Source organism: Canis lupus, chromosome 8 (genome assembly GCF_011100685.1).
Source record: "Canis lupus familiaris isolate Mischka breed German Shepherd chromosome 8, alternate assembly UU_Cfam_GSD_1.0, whole genome shotgun sequence".
Classification (NCBI taxonomy): domain Eukaryota; kingdom Metazoa; phylum Chordata; class Mammalia; order Carnivora; family Canidae; genus Canis; species Canis lupus.
The window spans coordinates 31,676,764-31,700,601 of NC_049229.1; the positions used below are offsets into that span (position 1 = coordinate 31,676,764).

Consider the following 23,838-nt stretch of genomic DNA (forward strand, 5'->3'; position numbering starts at 1 on the left):
GTTTTGAAAAAAATTTTTTAAAGATTGTATTTATTTATTCATGAGAGACAGAGAGAGAGAGAGAGAGAGAGGCAGAGACATAGGCAGAGGGAGAAGCAGACTCCCTTTCCGGGGCCCAGTGTGGGACTCAGTCCCAAGACATCAGGATCATAACCTGAGTCAAGGGCAGATGCTCAATCACTGAGTCACCCAGGTGCCCCTGTTTTGAAATTATTTGTATCATGAGGGAAACTTTTTGTTTTTCCTCTATAGATTTATGCTGTGCTATTTGTGGAGCATCGTGTTGGGCTTACAGACAGTAAGAGAGAAGGTACAGATCAATAGGAGACTCATTCATTTGGCATGTTAAACTTCCAGTGGTGTAGAGTAAGCCTTGTATAAGAAGTAGGTAAAGTCTTAAGTGAATTTTTTTTAAACTGTGGTTCTCAAGGTACAGTTTGAAAGAAAGGTGACTTTATAAGATTGTTAATGTAAAAGCAAATACTGCTTCATTTTGGTAAATGGGAATGGGAACATTTCTTAATTTTTTAAAGTGTTTAACATCACTGTGGATTAATAATCAATTTATTATGTAAGTGTTGTTGCAGAAAAATACGAAAATGAAAACATGTAAGTAGTTGCCTTGCCCTTTTTTAGTTCCATCAATTTATATGTGCTTGCAGTTTGGATATGTGTAAGATTTTGCTATTCACAATTTTGCTGTTTGTATAGACTTTATATCTTCCTCTTAAGTAAAAGAATTAGGAATTGTGGAATGACATTTAAAAAATTGAAATACAGACTGTAGAAGTATAGAAATTGAAATGTAGACTGAAGAATAGATTGTATTGTCTTAGAAAAAAATAATCAGGGGGATCCCTGGGTGGCTCAGCGGTTTGGCACCTGCCCTTGGCCCAGGGCACGATCCTGGAGTCCTGGGATCGAGTCCCACGTCGGGCTCCTGGCATGGAGCCTGCTTCTCCCTCCTCCTGTGTCTCTGCCTCTCTCTCTCTCTCTCTCTCTCTCTCTGTCTATCATAAGTAAATAAATAAATATTAAAAAAAATAATCAGACTTCTGGTGCACTTGATTGCAAAATACTGTGAAATTTTGTTCTAACTTTATATGGTTCTGTATTTGGAAGCTCTGAACACTGTAATTGAGGGGCCAGGAAGAGAAAGTTTTTTGCTATCAGTTTTCTTCTTGGCTTTCGCAGAAGTTCATTAAGAAAAAGATCGGCTGTAATCCCTAATGTAATGAAAGTGTTTTGTAATATTCTCAGTCATATTCTGGTAGGAAGTATTGCTCATTTACAAAAACTATGTTTTGGATTATTAAATTTCACATCAAGTATTTTTGTTTGCTAACAGCAGTTTTTTTGTTACACATAGCTGATAGTCTTTTTTTAATAATAAATTTATTTTTTATTGGTGTTCAGTTTATAGCTGATAGTCTTTATTGCTTCTGAAAACTGGATATTCCAGTGTTTAGCTGGATCTGGAATTCCGTGTTAATGGAATTGTTTCTATGGAGATTTTATTTCATTATTCTTTGGCTTCTATTGCTGAGTAATATGTAAGTCTAATTTAGTTCCTTTATAGTTTTTTTTTTCTATTGCTTTAAGATCATTGCATCTTTTGTTATATTGTTTTACTACTACATGTTTAAATATGTTTGTCCTGTTCAGATTTTGTTGCCCTTCCAGAATTGGAAGGTTCTTATCTTTCAATAGTTTTTGAGAATTCTGTTATTATCTCAACAAATACTACCTTACTTGATTCTCTTCTCTCCTTGACTTGCCATTTGACCTTTTGGACTTTCTCATTCTTTCATTTGTGTCTATTAGTATTTTTTTCATGTTTTCTCTAATGTATTCTTTTGTGCTGCATTCAGTTTTTATCAGATCTGTTCCTTTTTTTTTTTTTTTTAAAGATTTTGTTTATTTATTCATGAGAGACACAGAGGTAGAGACAGACATAGGCAGAGGGAGAAGCAGGCTCCCCTCCTAGGACCCAGGGCAGATGCAGGACCTGAAGGCAGATGCTCATCCACTGAGCCACCCAGGTGCTCCTTCTCCTGTTATTCTTATCAGTCCATTTAGTTTTAAAAGTCTGTGTTTCTGTGTGTGCATATGTGTATGGATGCTCACTCACAATTTAGTTTCTTCAATTCTTTCTAATCTGATCTTTTTTTATATATATATAAGTTTTTAATTCTTGCGTGTGATTTCTTTTATGCTTCCAACAGCTGAAATTTTTTTATACTCTCACCACATTATTCTATTTGGGATTCTGGGGATATAATCCCTGTTTGTAAGTTTACCTTCATCAGGAGCGTATGTGCAAATACTGTACTGTGCAGGTTACACTGGGTAGAGGAATTTTTTTCCAGAGAATTTCATGATGTTGGCACCATTTTTGTGTTAATATTTTTGATTGAAGGAGTGGGAATGACCTGGACTGGCAAGAGACTGTGGATGCAAATCTCAGAACCTATGATTGCAAAATCTTTATGAAGACTTTTTTGTTAGCTTGTCCCACTTTTCCTACCATGCAAAAGTCTTTCTTTTCTTTGTATAAATAGGGAATTTCTACGTCTTCATTTAGCCTTCACTGACTGTGGAATCCTTGAAAGTCTCAGTTTTAATATTTATCTCATTTCCATTTTCCCAACTGCAGCACAGTGTCTTCTTTCTCTCAAATGGCTATTAACACTTTCATTTCCTGTTTGATTTTTCCCCTTTCTTAGAATTTCCCTTAAATACCAGAAGACTTGCCTATTTTAGAGCAAAACAATTTTTGTTATATATAATTGGAAGAATTTTTGCTCATAATGCTAAACATGGATTCTTCAATTTGATTTTAGGTCATAATTAGTTCAAAATTTAAAAATATAATTAAATTTCTATTGTGTTATAAAAGTATTATGTGTGCATGATGGAAAAATGTAAACATTCTGAAGGATATAAAGCAAAAAGTTACCAAGAAAAGTACTCAGAAATCACCATAGAGTTATCGGTTTCTGATGTGTCTTAAATGTTTTCTAAGCATGTATGAGCATGACTCTGTCCCATAAAAGATAATTTTCTTTCTATACTTTCTGCAACTTACATTTTATATATGTTTATGTACAATATTTCTTTTAAATGTCTTACCATATTACACGTGAAGCTCTTCTACAGGCTTAGTCATTTCCCTAATGCTGGACATACAGTCCTTTTTATTTTTTACAAAGTTACATTGCTAAGTGAACACTCTTGGGTATATCGTGTTACTTGTGTGATCATAACTATAGAATATAGATATCTAGTAGTTTTTCTTTTCTAGTAGTTTTTCTAGGAAAGGAATAATTTTCCCTGTCAAGGATTATGCACTGTTTTTATACTTAAAGATTTCTCCAAATTTCTCTAAGGAGATTGCACTAGTAATAATCAAACTAACACTAAATGAAAATACTGGGTTTTGTACTTTGTGTCCCATGCCTGATTTTTTTTTTTTTTTTTTTTAGGCAGCTTTATCAAATTTCTTTAAAAAGCTGTTCAAATTGATTTTATTTTATAATCTACACACAATAAACTACATATATTTAAAGTGTATAATGTGATAAGTTTTGACAGGTGTACATTGCTGAAACTACCACAACATGATAATGAACATATATGCATCACCTTGTACCCCTTTGTAATTCCTCATTTCCACTTTTTCCTGCCCTGCCAACCTAAGTAGAAACTTGAATTTTTTTTTAATGTGACTGAGGTTGCATTTTTTTAAAACATATTTATTGGATATCTTTATTTCCTTTGAGAACCTTTAAAACATGTCCTTTGGGTTTACCTTTTCGGGTTTATTTTTATCACATTTTAAGTGATGTTTGTAAGTTAAAGCAGTCAGACCTTCACCAATTTAGGGATTTAGTCATTTTTCTTTTGCCATAAAAATCTTTATGATGTTTTCTAGTCAGATTTCTCAGTCTTTTCCTTTATGGTGCTTGGTTTTACATGAGACACAGAAAAGTCTTTGACAAGGATTACTTTAAAATGCAAAGAAATACATTTGTGTCTTCTAGTTCTTCATGGTTTAATTTTTTTTTACCCTTTAAAACTTTGATTCATGTATTATTGAGGTGTATTATTGATGGCTTATTTTCCCCTGAAAATGGCTGTTGTGTCAGTACTACTCATTAAATAATCTATATTTTTTACATCTTGATTTGAAATGGCCCGTTGATTATATACTGAAGTTTTCATATGAATTTGGTCTGTTTCCTCTACTTGGCTGTTCTTGGGCAAATTCTTGTTTTCATTAAGTGAAGCTTTTGAAGCTTTTTCAGTATTTCCCTCAGTCTTTTTGTTTAATATTTGGCATTCTTGTCTCATCATTTGCATTTCATGTTTAGTTTGTGAAATGATGTTTTTTAGTGTTATGTCTTTCCTGGGAATAGGCAAAAATAAATACAACATTTTGTTTTAGTATTTTTGTTGTTGAGTGACCTAAGGTGATACGCCGTAGCATTATTTTATCAGCCTGTTATGTTCAACTTTAGTCAGGCTTTCTAAGGGATGACAGGTTTTGAAGTTTTCTGTTTGCTGATAAATTGAATTGATACCAGACATCATTTATTAGAACTTCTTTTTGGTGGTGGGATTGGATCTATTTGGTGAGGTTAGGAAGAAGTAGAACCGTTGAAGAAGTTACAGGGAGATAAGATTTTGGATCATAACTAGGAAAAATGTTCTAACAGCTTTCAAAATCTATAAAAAGGGCTTATGGGAAGTGCTTATTCCAGGGTTTCAAGCAGAAACTTACTGACCATTCAGCTGGGTCCAACCTTTGAATGGTTAATTGGATTAGATGGTAATTTCTAATCCAAAAATCTTGTAGTAAAAGTAAAGGTAGGTCAAGATTGTAGACGTTAGGGGAAGGAAGTCTTCTCTATATGGTATAAGTATTTTATAGTTACATTATTGATGTGAATTTCATGTTTTAATGTTAATTTTTGAACAGTTTTGATGAATTATGTTGTCTTTAGAAATTCTCTATTGATTTGAAATACTGAGTATTTGGGGGCAACTAGGTGGCTCAGTTGGTTGAGCATCTGATTATTGATCTCAGCTGGAGTCTTGATTTTGGGGTTGTGAGTTCAAGCCGTGCATTGGGTTCCATGCTGGATGTGGAGCCTACTTTAAATACTGCATATTTAAAGTGTGCTTTTGGCATTAAAGTTTTTGATTTAATTATCAAAAGTTAGATTTCTTTACAGACATAAACTTTTAACCAGATTATCACCTGTTGTGATGTTTTGAAATGAGCAAGGTTGTTTGCTGAGAAAGTGGAGTAGTTTGGGCTTGATGGTTAAGCACAAGTCTGGAAGATACTGGTTTAACGTTCAGTTATGCAGATCCTTTTTAATTTCTTTTAAAAAGCTGTTCAAATTGATTTATCTCTTGTATAAAAGAAGAAAAGTAAGTTTGGTTAAAAAAAATTGGCCATTTCATGTATTGTGACGTGATACCTAGTGGAGAAATTAGATTTATTACTCATCTCTGGCATTAGTTGGATTTGTTTTAGATTGGGGTAGCAGTACTTTAGAATGGATATTGCTTGAAATAAGAGGTGTGTTAGTAAGGTATGAGTCACAGAAATAACTGTGTGTGTTGCAATTTAAAAGGAGAAATTGCACCACAGCTTTGAGATTTCAGTGTAGTCTATGAAGTTAATTTTAGAAAAGCTGTTGTTAGTTGAATTCCCATGTCAGGCAACTCATTGTTTCATTTACTGGCTTATCTTTTTGTTACTTTGAATTCTTTTCCTCTTATTTTAAAAGATAAATTTATAGTTTTACTGTGGACTCTGGGGCCATTATACTTTCTGTGTAGCAACTGACTAGAGAAGGGAAACTTAGATGAGTTTTTGTATTTTGATGGCTGTTCCAGGAAGCAGCTAATGCCTTGATTTTTCTCACTGGTGTATTTTTCTTGATTTGTAGAATCAAGTTTTAAAAAATTCTTATTTCAGGTGTAATACACTTGTAAACTTTTAAACATATGCATACAACTGTACAAAATAAGGTGAGTCTAATTTTCCTGTTTTCTTTAGTACTTTATACATTTTCTTATATTTAAAACTTTGTCTGAGGGCAGCCCGGGTGGCGCAGCGGTTTAGCACCGCCTGCAGCCTAGGGCGTGATCCTGGAGACCCTGGATTGAGTCCCACGTCAGGCTCCCTGCATGGAGCCTGCTTCTCCCTCTGCCTGTGTCTCTGCCTCTCTCTCTCTCTGTCTCTATGAATGAATAAATAATCTTTAAAAAAAAAAAATAAAACTTTGATGTCTTCATTTGATGTAAATGATCTAGCCCTCCTCTATTGGCTTGAAATAACATATAGACTAAATGTCTATTTGGATCTGTTTTATATTTTGAGTTGTGTTATTATCTGTCCTTTTATCTATATCACATTGCAGTAGATTACAGTCTCCCTTTAATTGTTAGACTGTCTCCTATGTCACAGAATTCTGTAAATGTATACATGAAGAATAACTACTCTAGGATTTTAGGAAAAGGGGAACTAGCTGTAGGAATGGTACTTGAGCTGAAAGAGTAGAACCACATGGAGACTCATGTTTGGTTTTTATGCTCTGGTTTATAGATACTGTGTGCTTAACTTTCTCAGCAAGATCATGAATTCATTTAATATCAGCAATTTGTGCAACACTGCTAAAGCATCCAGCATTCTCCATTCCCTTTTTTTTTTTTAAATTTTAAAGATTTTATTTATTCATGAGAGATGCAGAGAGAGACAGAGACAGGCAGAGACACAGGCAGAAGGAGAAGCAGGCTCAGCAGACTCCATGCAGGGAGCCCGAAGTCAGACTCATTCGAGACCCGGGATCACACCCTGGGCTGAAGGCAGTACTAAACCGCTGAGTCACCCAGGGTGCCCTCCATTCACGTTTTTAAACTTAAGTGGACAAACAATTTACAAAGAATAAAAAATTAACAGTATAATAATTGGGATGTGTTTGATAGGACCTCTCATACCACCATTTTTACCCTTATTCTGGACTAGGCATTAAGAAAATAGTAGCATCAAAAAAAAAAGAAAATAGTATCATCAAGGATGAGAATTTTCACTAAACTTCTCTACCGTATCTACTTCCTTGCCTGTGTCTGTTTTTACAGAAGTTTGTGCTTCCGTCTAAGGTCACTCTCTACTTGTATACCAAATCCTGTTCGTTCTTGCCATTTGAAAACATTGCCCTTCATTCTCTTGCATCATCAATCTTTCTCTTTCTGCTGGATCATCTTTGTCAGCATATTAGCATGCTGTAATTTCTTCTGTTTTTAAAAATCAAACTCTCAGGCTCATATTTCTTTCTAGCTTCTTCCATTTCATTTCTTTCTTTTCGTAGAAACTCCTCCAAAGAGTTGTCCACACTTGCTGGCATTCTTCTCACAGATGAAGTCATTTCAGTTTTGATCACAGCTACTCTACTGCCTTTGGCCAGAAATCATCACTGATGTCTGTGTTGCAAAATCCAACAGTCACTTTCTATGTTTCGTCGTACTTTATTACCAACACCGTTTGATAAAGTTGATTGATCTCTCCTTCATACATTGTTCATTTAGCCACCAGGGTAGCGTACTCCTAATTTTCTTTAATTGCCTTAGGTATAATAAATGTACTGAACACTCCTAAATTTGTATTTTCAGCTTGCATGTCTCACCTGTCACATACTGTTTTTTTTTTTTTTTTTTTTTTTTTAGCTGTCTCCTGGACATCTCCACCTGTCTAAAACCTATTTCCTGATCTTCAGCCCTAATATCTCCTTTCCATATTTCCCTCATCTCAGTAAAGGGCAGTTCTGTTGTTTTTGGCATAGTCTAAAATCTTTGGAGTTGGCTTTATTTTATTATTTTTTTAATATATATTTTTAATTTTTATTTATGATAGTCACAGAGAGAGAAAGAGAGAGAGAGAGAGGGGCAGAGACACAGGCAGAGGGAGAAGCAGGCTCCATGCACCGGGAGCCTGACGTGGGATTCGATCCCGGGTCTCCAGGATCGCGCCCTGGGCCAAAGGCAGGCGCTAAACCGCTGCGCCACCCAGGGATCCCTGGCTTTATTTTTACTTGTTCTCTCACACCCCACATTATAGTCCTCAGCAAATCATCTTGTCTCAACCTTCAAAATGTATATAATTTAACAACTTTTTAATACCCCCCATGCCACCAACTTGCTCTAATCATCTCTTGCTTAGATTATTACATTCATCTCTTAACAATTTTCCCTGCTTTCAGCCTCCCCTACATATTTTCTATTCAGAACCCTCCACTAGTTTCCCATATTACTCAAAGCCCAAGCAATAGTCTTTACAGTTAAGAAAGTACATGGTGTTCACTGCTCCTGCCCACTTCAGATCATCTCTTTGACTTCATCTACTTTTAATCTTGTTTATTATACTTGAATTACACTGTTATTATTCTTGCTCGAATATACCATGTGTTTTCCTGTCTCCCATACTGTAAATTAATTGCTGGCCTGTCTTCCCTGTAGTAGAATGATGGCCATAAAAGGGCAGGGATTGTGGCCTTTTTTTTTTTTTTTTTTAGCTTTTTTTATTCAGAAAACCCTAGAGAACAGTGCTGACATATAATTGGTGCCAGGTAACCGTATGAATGAATGACAGCTTATTATGGAATACCATAGTTAAAAAGATAATATCATAGATAATGATTTGAGCTAGGTTTTGAAGGATAAGTGAAGATTTATGCAAAGGACAAGGCAAAGTTTTTTAGATTGGATAGTAGGGAGGAGGTGAGATAGGATTTTTTTTTTTTTTTGAAAAATGACTTTTTTGGTTTATGATTTAGAACCTGTGGTAACTTCTTACTGCTGATTTTGTCTCAATTGACTGCTGATCTTCTGTAGCTGGTTATGCTTTATAGTCTTCAAAATTGTATCTAAAACTCCCAGACATGAACCTGTATTCTTGATGTTGGCAAGTGATTTTATCATTTATGGATTCTTCCAAGCTAGAAATGAATTGTAGTAGTTTCTTCCTTTGCTTTTCACTATGCTCTGAGTGTTGCCTCTTCCTTAATTCCACCCAGGTGTCTCTATCTGCATTGACTTAATTCATTCTCATCAGATCTGTTTGGCTGAGTGAGATAGTAATTTTAATTGGCTTCCTTGCATCCATGTTTTACTTATCCATTGAATTTAATATTTTTATTATATTTTTATTTGTAGAAGTTCTAATTTACACCTACCCAGTTACTTTTGGTAGTTTCTGTTCTTTGCTTATTTTCACAATTCCCTCTTTCTTGTTTATGTGGGTATGTGGTAATTTATTGGTTCCAGTATCTTAAATCTTTAGGGATCTAATTTCTTATTTTGTTTTTTGTTGACTGTTGCTCATGGTGGCTTATTTTGTGTTCTGTCATTTTGGATTGTTAGCTCTTATCTGGATGACAGTCTTGGGAAATCTTGAGCTTTGCACTTGGGAGGGTATTCCACCAGAAGGAATGTGCATTTACTTCTGGTGACAGGCACTTGTGAGCACCATCATCTTGAGACCACTTAAATTTTTTGGCTTTGTATTCTGAGATCATGCAGGTTTTTTGGACCTTAAGAGCTTTGTAAGAAAAGACCCCTGGAGCCAAGGCAGATTAAAATCAAAAGTCAGGACCCTCAATTTCACTTTAGTGCTTTATTATATTGCTATTCATTGGTCTTAAAATTTATTTTTGCTTAGAATATATCAATACTATAGCATGCATACTGTATTAGAAGGTTAGCCACAACACAATGCCTACTCTTAAATTTTAGCAAGAAGAGTTCAGAAAATATTATAGGTACTTCTATTGTAGAATGGAAATTTGATTAAATGATACTCGTCTACCAATAATAGACTTTTTATCATTGTACTTTCTATAAACCATTTTCATAGAAAGATTAACTTGTTCATTTAAAAAACAATGGAAGATATCATGGATTTGAAGGAAGGGAAACATGGTATGAGTAATGGTATGTTTGGAATGCATACTATTTCAATTCAGTGTGGTCAGGTTACAGATAGGTTTCTTTTTTACTTAAGAACACTATTTTTACAAAGAATCTGTAATAAAATTTTTCAGTTTAGGCTTGTTTCACAGCTACTTACAAAATTTTAACTATGTTGTATATTGTATAAAGTTTCTGTAAGCTAATCTGAGAGAGAGTCTCTCTATATTTTAAAGGTGTGTTCATTTAGTTGTCCAGACTGTATTGATTTATATAGAAATTTAGTATTCCTGGGTTGAAAACTGCCTTTCCCTCAATTGATTACTTTTTTACAAATGTGCCTGCTTACTAGTATGTTGTTTGGTGTACATCAGTGGAAAAAAATTGACTTTCAGTTTGTTTGGAATTTAGTCTAAATTTTGTTATATTTTTCCTAGTAGTTCTTTGAGTCATCCCAGTTGACGTCATTTTATCAATTTATCAACAGAATTTATAAAATATGTTTTTTGGGGATCCCCTTTGTTTTAAATCTTTTTTATTTTATTTTATTTTTTTTAATTTTTATTTATTTATGATAGTCACACATTGAGAGAGAGGCGGAGACATAGGCAGAGAGAGAAGCAGGCTCCATGCACCGGGAGCCCGATGTGGGATTCGATCCCGGGTCTCCAGGATCGCGCCCTGGGCCAAAGGCAGGCGCTAAACCGCTGCGCCACCCAGGGATCCCTCTTTTTTAGTTTAAACAAAATGATGGCTGAAGCAAGAGTAACTGAAATGCTACAGTAGTAAGAAAGTAGAATTCAAAATCTTACATTGAAATTGAAATTCAGTAATATACTGATCAAATTGCTTTAGTTTTCCCTTCTTGTAACATGTAAGCAATTCCTTTTCATGTGTGTTTACTTAAACCTTTAAGACTGTAATGGGCATTCAGGATGGTTAAATCTGTTTTAATGTAGAAGAAATTTAAAAAGTTGAACAGTTATGCAGAGGTTAGAGGCAGTTGAAAATCTACGATTAACTTCCCTGCCCCCAAACTTAACTACTAATAGCCTATTGTTGACTAGGAGCCTTCTTGATAAGAGTTAACATATTTTGTGTAATATATGATTATGTACTGTATTTTTACAGTAAAGAAAGCTAAAGAAAATATTAAGATAATAGTAAGGAAGAGAAAATACATTTACAGCACTGTGTTATATTTACTGGTAATGAAAGTTTGTATTGAAAAAAAAAAGCTGCTTGTAAAGACCTAAACAGTTGAAACCTGTGTTCGAGGGTCAGCTGTACATTAAAAATATTTGTAATCTCACTCTAAAAAATGATTTCTCCTTTTCTGTATAACCTCAGGTGTTATCTATATGTATATAATTGTGCTCAATGTAATTTTTAGCTTTTTTGTTATTGTATTTTGCTGTATTACACTGTCCATTATTTTAAATAGTGTGATTTTTTTTTTTTAAAGATTTATTTATTTTAGAGAGAAGGTGAGCATGCCAGGGGGAAGGACAGAGAGAGGGAGTGAGAGAGTCTCAGACTACACGCTGAGTGCAGAGCCAGGCTCCATCTTCCCACCCTGGGATTATGATCTGAGCAGTCCATTCTCAGTGGACTTTGCCACTCAGGTGCCCCAAATGGTGTGATGTTTAAATATGTGATGTTTTTGTAGATGTCCCACACTTAGATAATTTCATTGCTTATCATTATAAACAATCTATTGTTATTACGTATGTAGTTTTATCCTTTTTGATTAAGCAGTTTGGTTGAAATTGTAATAATTGCTCCTAGATTTTATATCATTTAAAGTTTCAGGTTTTACATTATTAATATAAAAAGGTTTTTGAGTCTTCTGAGAAATTTACAAGATTTAACTGAGTAATGCCGTTCAATTTTTGTCTGAACAAATTAAGTTATAAGAAGACAAGTAAATGGAATCTTAAAATTATTTGATTAGCATTCATAATACTCAGATGAAACAATTTATATATATTGTTTCTTCATTCTGTTAACTTAAAAAAAAAATTTAAGTCCTTTATCAGTGGGGGAGGGATAAAAACTCTTCCTCTCTTACTCTAGAGCAGGATTTTAAATGTGGGATTCATGCATACCCCTTAGGGAGTCCAGGAACCTTCTGAATTATATGTACACCTTAGCATGTTACACTTTTGAGAAAGTGCATTGATGTTTGATAAGTTTCTTAAGGGAGTATGTCTAAATAAAATATGAAAGCCACTGGCTTGGAATGTGGTTTGAGAATAGTTTGAACTCCATTTCTTATGATTCCATGGTTATTTCGGTCCTGCTTTAGTTGTCTACTCTTGGCTGTTAATTACATTCAGATTGGAATTTATTAAGGTTTAAGGTATGATTAGGTTCAAGGCTCTTAATATTACAAAGGAAATAGAATATGGGAGCAATTATTAATATTAGTGACTTGCTGTCATCTCAAAACCTGAGTTGCTGCTTGTCTCCATGTTTTATTAACTCAGACATTACATTGAGTTGCAAATTGCAGACTGAGAAAATTTTAGCAACTTGAGTAGTATCACCTTGAGCTAAAAAAAATTTTTTTTGAGCTAAAAATTAACTTTGTTGCATCCTCTCCTACCCATTCTTTTTATTTTTCCATTGTTATCCCCTGCCCCCACCTAAAATCTATTCCTGCCTTTGCTCTTCTCTGTTTTTTTCTGGATTTCATTCCCAGTTCCTTTTTGCCTCTTTATCCTACCCTCTTTATGTTACTTTTTTTTTTAAACTTTATTTGAGAGCCTGTGCATGTATGTACTTGAGGTGGGGTGGAGAGGAAGAAGGAGAGAATCTCAGAGTCCTTGCTGAGCCTGGAGTGCTATGCCTCTTAATCTCACTACCCTGAAATCCTGACCTGAGCGGAGTCTAGTAAGAGTCAGGTGCTCAACTGGCTAAGTCACTCAGGTACTCCTCTCCTTATATTATTCTTCTACCCATGTATATGGGTACATATACATGTGAAAATAAAGTTTATTATTGATTTTTGTGGTACTCACTCATTTGCCATTTTAAAAAATAAGCTAAGTATTAAACATTTTGTGGATTCCTTTTTAAAAAAGACAAAGTGTAAAACTAAAATATTAAAGCAGGTGAGACCACCCATGATTCTGGTACAACTCTAATGATCTTGATATACCCTGTTATACATAAAATGTTTTGATCATACAAGTAAAATTATGATTTTGACTATTTAGTTTTATTGAATTAGACAAAAATCTTATTTAATTTTAAAAAATATTTACAGTTTTAAAAGCAATATTTTATTGAGTTGATATTTGCTAGTTGAACCCATTTGGATGTTGAATGTTTTATGTCTGTCTCTTTATTTTTCATATACAATGTTGCTGTGAACATCTTTATATGTACTTTTCCTTGCAAGTGTTTTGGGTTAAAGAATTGGGATTATTGGATTAAAGAAACATAAGCATTTTCTTGACTTTAAATTTGTCTTGGTGTTCTGATTAGGCTCCTCTAGATGTGGAAAACAAGTTCAAGACAGGGTGAATTGAATTGTGTGAAGGGCATTTCCTGAAAATCCAAAGATGAGAATCCTGATTCTTCCAGGCTTATATGGGACCTGGAAAAGGAAATCAGAAAATCATCAGAACATTTGAGGAAACTGTTTCAGAGTTCTTGTGGTCTCATGGCTTCTCTTTTCCCTGAATGTTTGCTTTTTGCTCTCCTTGCTTTCCTAAAACCTAAGCTGCACATGGCTGCAGTTTGCTGTTCATCAAGATCTTTGACTTTGACATGACCTTTTCTTCAGCATCTGTGGCTGCTGCTAAGTAACTTTGCGTCTTTTCTTCCCCAAATTAAAAATCTGAGTTCTAACTCGTTTTGTCCTTTTTCTCCTAATTCCCCAGCTAAGTTGGACAGGTTATGTGTAGGCTATGGATGATAATGTTAAATAAAAAACAAAAAACTTGGTCTCTGCTTGTTGAAAGCATTTCTGGTTGACTGGTAACATTTACACACACAGTAATATATGTCTAATTGATTGAAAACCTGGAGAGTTCATGCTTTATAAGGGAAAAACAATTCTGTATAAAATTTCTTTTAGTATTTTATTAGCACATGATTTCTGTTCCCCTTCAGCTTGTTAAGACTTTGCCTAAGTCTAGGGTTCTGTTAATATCATTAAAAAATTGCTTGTGGAAGTATAAAATGTTAACAAATGCTGTTTTAATCATAAAGACCAAGAGTGTGCCTAATAAACAGCTTTGTTTTCAGGTTCCATTTCTGGCTATTTTCAGACTTAGGTCATTGCTGGTGTAACTTGAAAAAAAGTATATTCCACATTTATTATGAGTTATAACCAAGTTGAAAGGCTAAATCATTTATTATGTTATCAGTATAGGATTTCTAGGTCTTTCTATCTGGCAGTAGAGACCACTATGAATAGCTTTATTTTGTCTTAGAAAATTCAAGTCTTCTTAAAATGGTTTTGGTGAAGTCTTGTGATTCATTAAATTCAGATTTATTCAGCTTTAAAGCTGATTTTTTGTAAGATCTAAAATAATTCTTACAGTGATTCCTCTGTTTAGGTAGAATTTTGTTTCTTTAATCATTACCTTTTTTTTGAGACTTAAGATGGATAATTAAAAAATTTAAAATTCTCAGATTCATTTATACATTTAAAGGACAAAAGTTGTATTTAAGTAGCTTTATCTTAAGCATGTTCACAGGCTTAATTTCATATGAATTACATACCTTGTCTTTTTCCATAATAAATTTGATATGCATTATAAGAATATAAACCATATTTATGTGGCTTATATCTACTTATAGGAATATTGATATCTAAACATAAGAATCATTCTTACTTTGAGGTTTAATTTTAGCTATAACTATCCTTCAGAATGAGGGATTGTAGTGTCTGTATTTGAGGTAGATCTGGGTAATCAGTTCATACCATTATATTCTGTAGCTATTGGGTTAATCTAAAAGTAGGACTTATTCTCTATTGTAGAGGGAGGTCTTCTTTTATCTTTTAGCATTTGGGAAATATTGTGAGGGCCAGCTTTGTTTTTGCAGTATATACTTTGTTGCAGTAAGGAGTACCATGAACAAAAATGGAGAAAAGCATCTCATTTATAATTTTAATACCAAATGACACAACCTAACATTTTGATTTTCACTTTATTATAGCTCCATGTCTGTGCTGTATCCCATTATATCCTGAGGCAGTTCGTCCCTGAAATGAAGGTGCTAGGAGTTTGTGAAGAGCTTAAATCTCTAAATGAAGGAATGAGCAACCTCTCTTTTCTTTTCTTTTCTTTTCTTTTCTTTTCTTTTCTTTTCTTTTCTTTTCTTTTCTTTTCTTTTCTTTTCTTTTCTTTTCTTTTCTTTTTTTTCTTTTTCTTTCCTTTCCTTTTTCCTTTTTCCTTTTTCCTTTTTCCTTTTTCCTTTTTCTTCTTTTCTTTTCTTTTCTTTTCTTTTCTTTTCTTTTCTTTTCTTTCTGTTAAAAGTATGATACTTTTAATAAATACCCAATGTTTGGTAATAGTTCTTCTATTTCTACATATAGTTGTACCAATCAATGTGCAATAAAAGGAAAAAAGCCATATACATGTTAAAAATTGATACTTGGAGAAAAAAGTAATGGGTGTCTAGGTTCTTTTCCTCCCATCAGGATCTTTTCACATGATTTAAAAGTAGAAGGAAGTGTACACTCTTTTTAGTTATTACCACAAATTTTTCTTTCATAGTATATTTGAATTGTAGGTGGCAAAATAATTGTGTGATTTAAATTAACCTGTTTAGATTTATACACCAGGTTTGATCTGAAATACTATTTTCAAAAGCAGTTTTGCGTGTTTATTAACTTTTATAATACTGACTCGAGATTGTTTTTTTCTCTTTCCCACATTTAGGTTTTACAGAATTACATTAACAAAAGCACCATGGAGTTTTATGAGTCAACATATTTTATTGTCCTTATTCCTTCAGTAGTTATTACAGTAATTTTCCTCTTCTTCTGGCTTTTCATGAAAGAAACATTATATGATGAAGTTCTTGCAAAGCAGAAAAGAGAACAAAAGCTTATTCCTACCAAAACAGATAAAAAGAAGGCAGAAAAGAAAAAGAATAAAAAGAAAGAGATCCAGAATGGGAACCTCCATGAATCTGATTCTGAGAGTGTACCCCGGGACTTTAAATTATCTGATGCCTTGGCTGTAGAAGATGAGCAAGTTGTACCTGTTCCACTGAATGTAGTTGAAACTTCAAGTAGTGTCAGAGAAAGAAAGAAGAAGGAGAAGAAACACAAGCCTGTACTAGAAGAGCAGGTCACCAAAGAAAGTGATGTGTCAAAGATTCCAGGCAAAAAAGTAGAACCTGTCCCAGTTACTAAACAGCCCACCCCCCCCTCTGAAGCAGCTGCCTCAAAGAAGAAACCAGGACAGAAGAAGTCTAAAAATGGAAGCGGTATTATAATCTTTTTAACTTTATTATATGATTATATTAGTTTTAATAACTTTAGAACTTGAAATTTAGATAGTTTGTTAGGTGTGTCCACTATATTAAATCCTGAGTTAAAAACCAAGAACACTGTCATTTTCACTATATATGTTTGCTTTCATTTGCATCAATTGCTGATAAAATAATTAGTATTGATCATAAAATAGCATTTAAAACTACAACTTATATTAGAAACATAGAAAATACATTAAATGGAAATATATAAAATCCAGCTGTTTTACTAACACAACTAAGGACCTATAAATAGCAGCAGTTAGAAGTTTACATTTATTTCAACCAATATTTTCTAATTAATGTGATAGGAATTAAAGATGAAAAGATAAATTAGATATCATTTTTTGCCTTTGATTAATTCTGCAAACATTTATCATGTAGTTATTTTATACTAGGATTATACTAGGTACTAGGACTACAGAGATGAAAGTAGTGCATATTTAAGCTGTGGACATGAACATAGTTACTATAAAATACTTATTTCAATTTTTTTCTTTTTAATTAAGTAGCCTCCATGCCCATCATGGGGCTTGAACTTATGACCCTGAGATCAAGAGTTGCATGTTCCACCAACTTAGCTAGCCAGGCACCCCTCTTATAAAATGTTTAGAATAATGATCTTGGTATGTAATACCAATGTAGAACCAGTGTAATAGTTCTAAGGTGGACGGATCACCTAGAGGATGTGATGCCTGAAATTAATTTAGATGTTAACGTAAGTACTAGCTAGAGTTTTGGGTGTTAGGGGATGGGTGGGATAAGGGTATTCCAGTTAGAGGGGTTAACAGATGTAATGGAGGGATGCCTGGATGGCTCAGTCCATTGAGCGTCCTACTTGATCTCAGCTCACATCTTAATCTCGGGGTTGTGAGTTTGAACCCCACATTAGGCTCTACACTGGCTATGGAGCCTACTAATAAGACAAAACAAAAAGCAAATATAATGGAAAGCACATAAGAAATAGTGTCATGATATGTGAAACTGCAGTTTGTATGAAAGGATTTGTGTTTAACATTAACTTGTTTGTGTGTGGAGTATTAAATTAGTTATATTGGATTTTATTTTATTATTTTTTAAAGATTTTATTTATTTATTCATGAGAGAGACAGAGACACAGGCAGAGGGAGAAGCAGGCTTCATGCAGGAAGCCCTGTGGGACTCGATCCCAGGACTCCAGGATCATGCCTTGGTCCGAAGGCAGGCGCCAAACCGCTGAGCCACCCAGGGATCCCCAGTTATATTGGATTCTAAATATTTGTTTGCCGGCATGATTAAGGCATGGTACTAGAGAAATGAGTAAGCACCTCTGTTTTAGTGGAGGAGAAGGACATGTAAGCCAATAATAAAATGTGACTTGTGGAAGAGATATATGAAATACAGAAGAACTGCAAGAAGCATAAAGGACTATTACTTATGGGGACCGGGGTGAAGAGCTTTATGAGGAGGCAGTGCCTGAGATCTTCCCTAATGACTCACTTGACCTTTATCAAGCAACTAGTGGACCTCTTTCCATGCTGGCAGGATATCATGTAGAAAGGCTCAAAGATAAGAATACAGTGTATTGAAATTAGAGGTTGGGAGTGGTAGTAAACAAAGATGAAAAGATATGCTGGTGCTAGATTGTGATGGTTTTTGTATACACTGTTAAGGAGCGGGATGTTATAGTTCAAGCAGGTCAGTTTACATGGTCATATTTATATTTTAGAACTATATCTTTGGCAGAACTTGAGAGCAAGTTTTATTATGTATATAGACTAGTTAAGAGGTTATTTTACAAAGTCAAATAGGAGGACTGAGCTATGGTAGTGACAGAAGAAATACAGAGTTGATTAGAGAGATGGATGCCTGGCTGGCTCAGTTGGTCGATCATCTGACTCCTGATCTCAGGGTCCTGAGTTCAAGCCACACATTGGGCATGGAGCCTACTTCGGGGGTGAGGGGGGCAAGAAAAAAAGAAAAGAAAGTAGGTTAGAGAGGTGTACGAAGTAAATCAATATGACTAATCTTACTAGATTAAGTATGACAGATGAAGGAGAATGCAATATCAAAGCTAATTACTGAAGTTCTAAATTTCTCAAGATTGGCATACTAAAAACCTTTGTGCCAAATCTGACCTGCTTCCTGTTTTACATGGCCCATGATCCAAGAATAGTTTTTACATTTTAAATGTTTTGAAAAAAATTCAAAGAATAACAGTATTTTGTTAAATGTGAAAATTATATGAAATTCAAACCTCCTCATCCACTTTATTTAAAGTGTTTTTGAATGCAGCCACACTCACTCATTAACATATGTCTATGACTGACTTTCATGCTGCCAACAGCTGATGAATAATTTTGACTGTATGGTCTACAGAACCTAACCTATGTAATGTTTGGCCCTTTATAGAAAAAGTTTGTCAACCCCTGATTGGGAGGTGGTTGGTAGCACTAAGATTGGCGAGAGAGTGAATGTGTATGGAGAGGAGAAATGCTTCCAGTTTGTTTCAGGTTTTCCTGGGGGGCCACTTACATAGGAGCAATTTAGGATGCAACAGGTTGTGTAAGGAGAGGCATAAGACTAGAATATAGATTCAGAAGCCCTAAGCATGAAAAGTAGTAGTTGGAGACATAGGTGTAGATAAAGCATCCAAGGAAATTATTTACATTAAAGACATTACCCTGAAGAATACAAGCATATGAAGTATTTTGCAGGAGTGGCTCACAAGAGTCTGAAAGGGAATATTTAAAATGTAAGAAAGAATTATGGGAGCTGATAGAGAATTTTAAATTTTATTTTATTTTGGTAAAATAATATTTACTGTTTTAACCGTTTTTAAGTGTATATAGTGGTATTAAGTACATTTATATTCTTGTGCAACCATCACCACCAGTTGTCTCAAGAACTTTTTCATCTTTCCCAACAGAAATTATGTACCCATTAAACAATAATTCTCCTTTACCCTCTCTCCCCAGCCCTTGGCAGCCATCATTCTACTTTCTGTTTCTGTGAATTTGACTACTCTGGGTACTTCATATAAGTCAAATCATATTTGTCGTTTTGTGACTGTCTGATTTCACTTAGCCTAATGAAGAGGAGAGAATTTTAAAGAGGGTAGAGATCAGTAGTAATGAGAAATAGTCAAGGAAAAATTAAAGGATATTGATAGAGTGGGTGTTTGGGACACTAGGTTGCTGTGTAAATCCTTTCATGGATATAATGCAGGAGATAAAAATCAGGTCTCACTTAGTTGAGAAATGATTGGTAGAAAAGGAAGTACAGATCATTCTTATATCATTATAAGGAAATGGATGTGGGAAGGTAGGAATTACAGTGGTGGGAAGGGTTTTATTTTTTATTTTTTAAATGGTAGAGATTTGAGCATGCCCGTAGTAGGATTAAGAGTGTCTGAAAAAATGGGTTATAAAAGAAGGAGCAAGTACTTAGAAGTCTTGATGAAGTTAAAGACAGATATAACAGAGTAAGAAAGCTAGAGTGATGTTACTAGAGAGTTTAAAAATTTGAAGGTAAAGCATTCTGGGACTTACTCATTTATTGAATCTTCTGCTGTGTTTACTAATTATTCATTAGTAATTGAATGTTTTACATTGTTTTCAATGATGGCTTTCATTTATTTTCAATAAAGATGACCAGGATAAAAAGGTGGAAACTCTTATGGCACCTTCAAAAAAGCAAGAATCATTACCCCTCCAGCAAGAGACTAAACAAGAAAGTGGATCAGGAAAGAAGAAAGTTTCTTCAAAGAAGCAAAAGGCAGAAAATGGTGAAATGTGTAGATATGTATTTAATAAATACTAATTCTAGAGAAGTACACTAGAACAAGGATCCTAGAAACCTCGCATGCTTATTAATTCCCACTTAATGTATTATAATAACTGTTAATGCTAATAGAAGTCCAGGGATCTCTAGAGCCTTGGAGTATCATAGTGCTCTGACAGATGGCCAGCGTCTAAGTTTATGATGAAGAATTTTATCTGAATTTTAAAAAGGACAAAGCATTTATTAAATATTCTCATTCTTAACTGAGTTTTGAAAATAATATAAATAGCATACAAATTATAGAAGAAAAGTATTCCTGACATGTTTGTACTTTTAAGTATTATTTAAAAATTATGCTTGAGGGCATTGGCTACATCTGTCATTACCCTATACTCCCAATTATTTCCTAAACATAGTTTTGCATGTATATATGAAAGCATCCAATGAAGAGTGATGGAGCAATTTTTATATGCTCAGAATTGTCCAGGGAAAGCATTATGAAATGTATGTAGATTAAATGGTTATATTAAGATAATAATTGGGCTGTGGTATCAACTAGTGCTAGAAAATAGTACAATTGGAAAGAGAAAATATGAAATTCAATTTGTATCAAAATTATGAAGCAACTAGGTACAGAAAAATATTACCCACAAATATTTGGTAATATTAAATGTTTATTATATATTTTAAATAAAAACTACATATGCCCCCAAAATTTTTTAGAGAAATTTTCATATGTGTGTGGAAGTTTATATCTCTAGCTAACAGATGTCAGACTTTAATGTTTAAGCTCTTACAGTTCTTCCCATTAAAATTGGAAGCAAAGTATAAGGAGGCTTCCTTTTTCCACTTTTAATGTTGTTTTGCAAATTTTAACCTAAATGTACCATGGAAATTATAGACATAATTTTTAGAAATGAGACGATATCTGCAAGGAACAATGACTGATTTTTTTGTACTAGGAAGTGACTCAATTAAAAGCTATCATTTGTAGTAAGAATTCAGTAAAGTACCAACATAAATACAGATTAATATTTTTCCTTGGGCACTAATTAAATGTGAGTGGAGTTTTAGTTAAAACAGGAAGAAAATGAGAACTAAGTAAACTCTACATTTTAGTAGAGGATAGAGAAGAAATTTTCAGATACTATTAGGAGATATGTTAACACATTTTTAGATAATGTAAGTGATTTATTGTAAAATAATGTTGAACCGGCACTGCTTAATTAGAGTGTTTTGACTTGTTAAATGATAAAATAGGAATTTAAAGCCAAGTTGGTGTTAGATATTTGAAACTAACTGCACTTATCATTAAACTTAAATGTGTGTACATGAGTTAAAACCGTGAGTGATTATAATTTTGTTGAACTTAAATTGCAGTATTGGTAGATGAGCCCCTTATACATGCAACTACTTATATTCCTTTGATGGATAATGCTGATTCAAATCCTGTGCTGGATAAGAGAGAGGTTATTGATCTAATTAAACCCGACCAAGTGGAAGGAATCCAGAAAACGGGGGCTAAAAAATTGAAGACTGAAACTGACAAAGGTAACAAATGGCATGCAACAGTTTGTTGTATTAAATACAATTTCTTTTTTAAAGATTTTATTTACTTATTCATGAGAGATAGAGGGAGGCAGAGACACAGGCAGAGAGAGAAGCAGGCTCCATGCAGGGAGCCTGATGTGGGACTTGATCCTGGGACTCCAGGATCACACCTTGGGCTGAAGGGAGGCACTCAACCGCTGAGCCACCCAGGCATCCCAAAAAATACATTTTTGAGTTCTAGTGGAATGAGCTGTAAAGTAATAATAGAATCTTTGCAGTAAAAGGTTTATTGGTAGTTTTTAGTCTGGTCTACTAAGTTTTGTAGAGCTGGACCCTGGAATTTGACTTGCCCAAGATCTCACAGTTATTTTACTGTCTGGTGATTTTTTTTCTTGGACTCTTGTCACTTGTGAAGTTTCTATGTTAATTCACAACCATCTCTTAATATTACTTTTATAATAGACTTTTTTTTAAGAGCAAGGGTAGCTTCACAGCATAATTGAGTGGAAAGTATAGAGAATTCCTATACACCCCTTGTCCTCACACATGCACACATCTGACTTTAAAGTTACGACGTTGCTTAACTATTAAAGCCTTGAGCTTCTTTGGGTCTAATTGGTTGCAGTTGCTTTTTAAGAAGAAGAAGTTTGTGCTTGATGTAAGAGCCTCCAGGGAAATTGGGTGAATCAGAGGATACTTGATACATGAATTTTTTTAAGTGTCAGGATTGTTTGTATTTGATATTTATAAGTCAGATTTCCTTTTTATAATTATCTTTGTGCTTATTTTCTCATCTGTAAAATTTGATTTATATGCCATGAGTATTAAGGTTAAATGAGAATATTTGTGAACATGTCTGGTATAGATACTAGCATACTAGACACATGAATATTTGTTTTTAAAGTGAAGGCATACTGGCACTTTAGTATTTTGCAAATTGGCCAACTTTTTAGTTGGTGTAATTTTTCCATAATGTATTAAAGACGGTGAACACTTTTTTCTCTCCTGACTGGAACATTTTTTGTTGTTTGGCGTGAGATGTAAATCTGTTTTCTCTTGCTTATTGACTTTCTGGGTCAAGAATTCTTGATGCTTACCTTTGTTGAAGTTATTACTTGGGTCTCTTAAATGGCACCTCTTTGTTTTTTTAAAGAAAATGCTGAAGTGAAATTTAAAGATTTTCTTCTGTCCTTGAAGACTATGATGTTTTCTGAAGATGAGGCCCTTTGTGTTGTAGACCTGCTAAAGGAGAAGTCTGGTGTGATACAGGATGCTTTGAAGAGGGTAAGCATATTTTTGGTTATGGGCATATTTGGGAACAGTGATTAGAAGTTCATCAAACAAGAAGCACCTGGGTGGCTCAGTCAGTTAGGTGTCTAACTTTTGATTTTCACTCAGGTCATGATCTTGGGGTTGGGAGATGGAGCCCCTGTCAGGTTCTGCGGTGGGTGTGGATTTTGCTTGAGAATCTCTCCCTTTTCCCCCTCTCTTCCCTGCTTGCTCTCTCACTCTCAAAAAGAAAAGGAAAAAGATGCACCAAGTAAGACTTTGCTAGAGGAATGAATAAATTCACATTCCCATCTTTCATACTCCAAAGCACATAATCACACTTAAAAGTTCCAGAATATCTTCAGAAGTTATTTTTTTAAACCATACTGATCAGTATACTTATTTATTTAGTCAGGTGTCTGAGTCATATGATATTTTGACAAAAGTGAAGTGCTTATAATAAGATGATTTATAGGATTTTAAGGTCATTTGGCACTTAACCTTGCTTTGCTCTGCTTGGAGGTATTGAAGGCAAGGTCAGGTGATATCTGGATAGACTATATGGAATGTTTCTGTGACTTAATATAGCATACATCAAAGAATCTGGGAGAGTTGTGTGTGTGTGACAGAGAGAGAGAGCATGATAGAGATATCATCCTTCTGAAATAAGTGATTTGGATGGTAGAATCATTGCTATGACTGAATTTTTTTAAGAAAAAGAACAACAAAACAAAAACAAAACCAAGCCCCATCCCTCCAAACAAAAGATGGAATTAATAT

At 34.1% G+C, this 23,838-nt stretch overlaps 1 protein-coding gene across 7 annotated transcripts in view; it reads left to right on the forward strand.

Moving 5' to 3' along the window:
- The window catches only part of KTN1 (kinectin 1), a 105,294-nt gene that overhangs the window by 20,410 nt on the left and 61,046 nt on the right, over positions 1-23,838 (forward strand). For all 7 annotated transcript variants that reach the window (XM_038544798.1, XM_038544792.1, XM_038544793.1 and 4 more), the window contains 4 exons: positions 15,879-16,431; positions 20,105-20,242; positions 21,619-21,789; positions 22,943-23,073. In XM_038544798.1, the coding sequence (XP_038400726.1) occupies positions 15,909-16,431; positions 20,105-20,242; positions 21,619-21,789; positions 22,943-23,073 (963 nt within the window). In that variant the 5' untranslated portion in view covers positions 15,879-15,908. Of the gene's footprint in view, positions 1-15,878; positions 16,432-20,104; positions 20,243-21,618; positions 21,790-22,942; positions 23,074-23,838 lie in introns of those variants that run through there.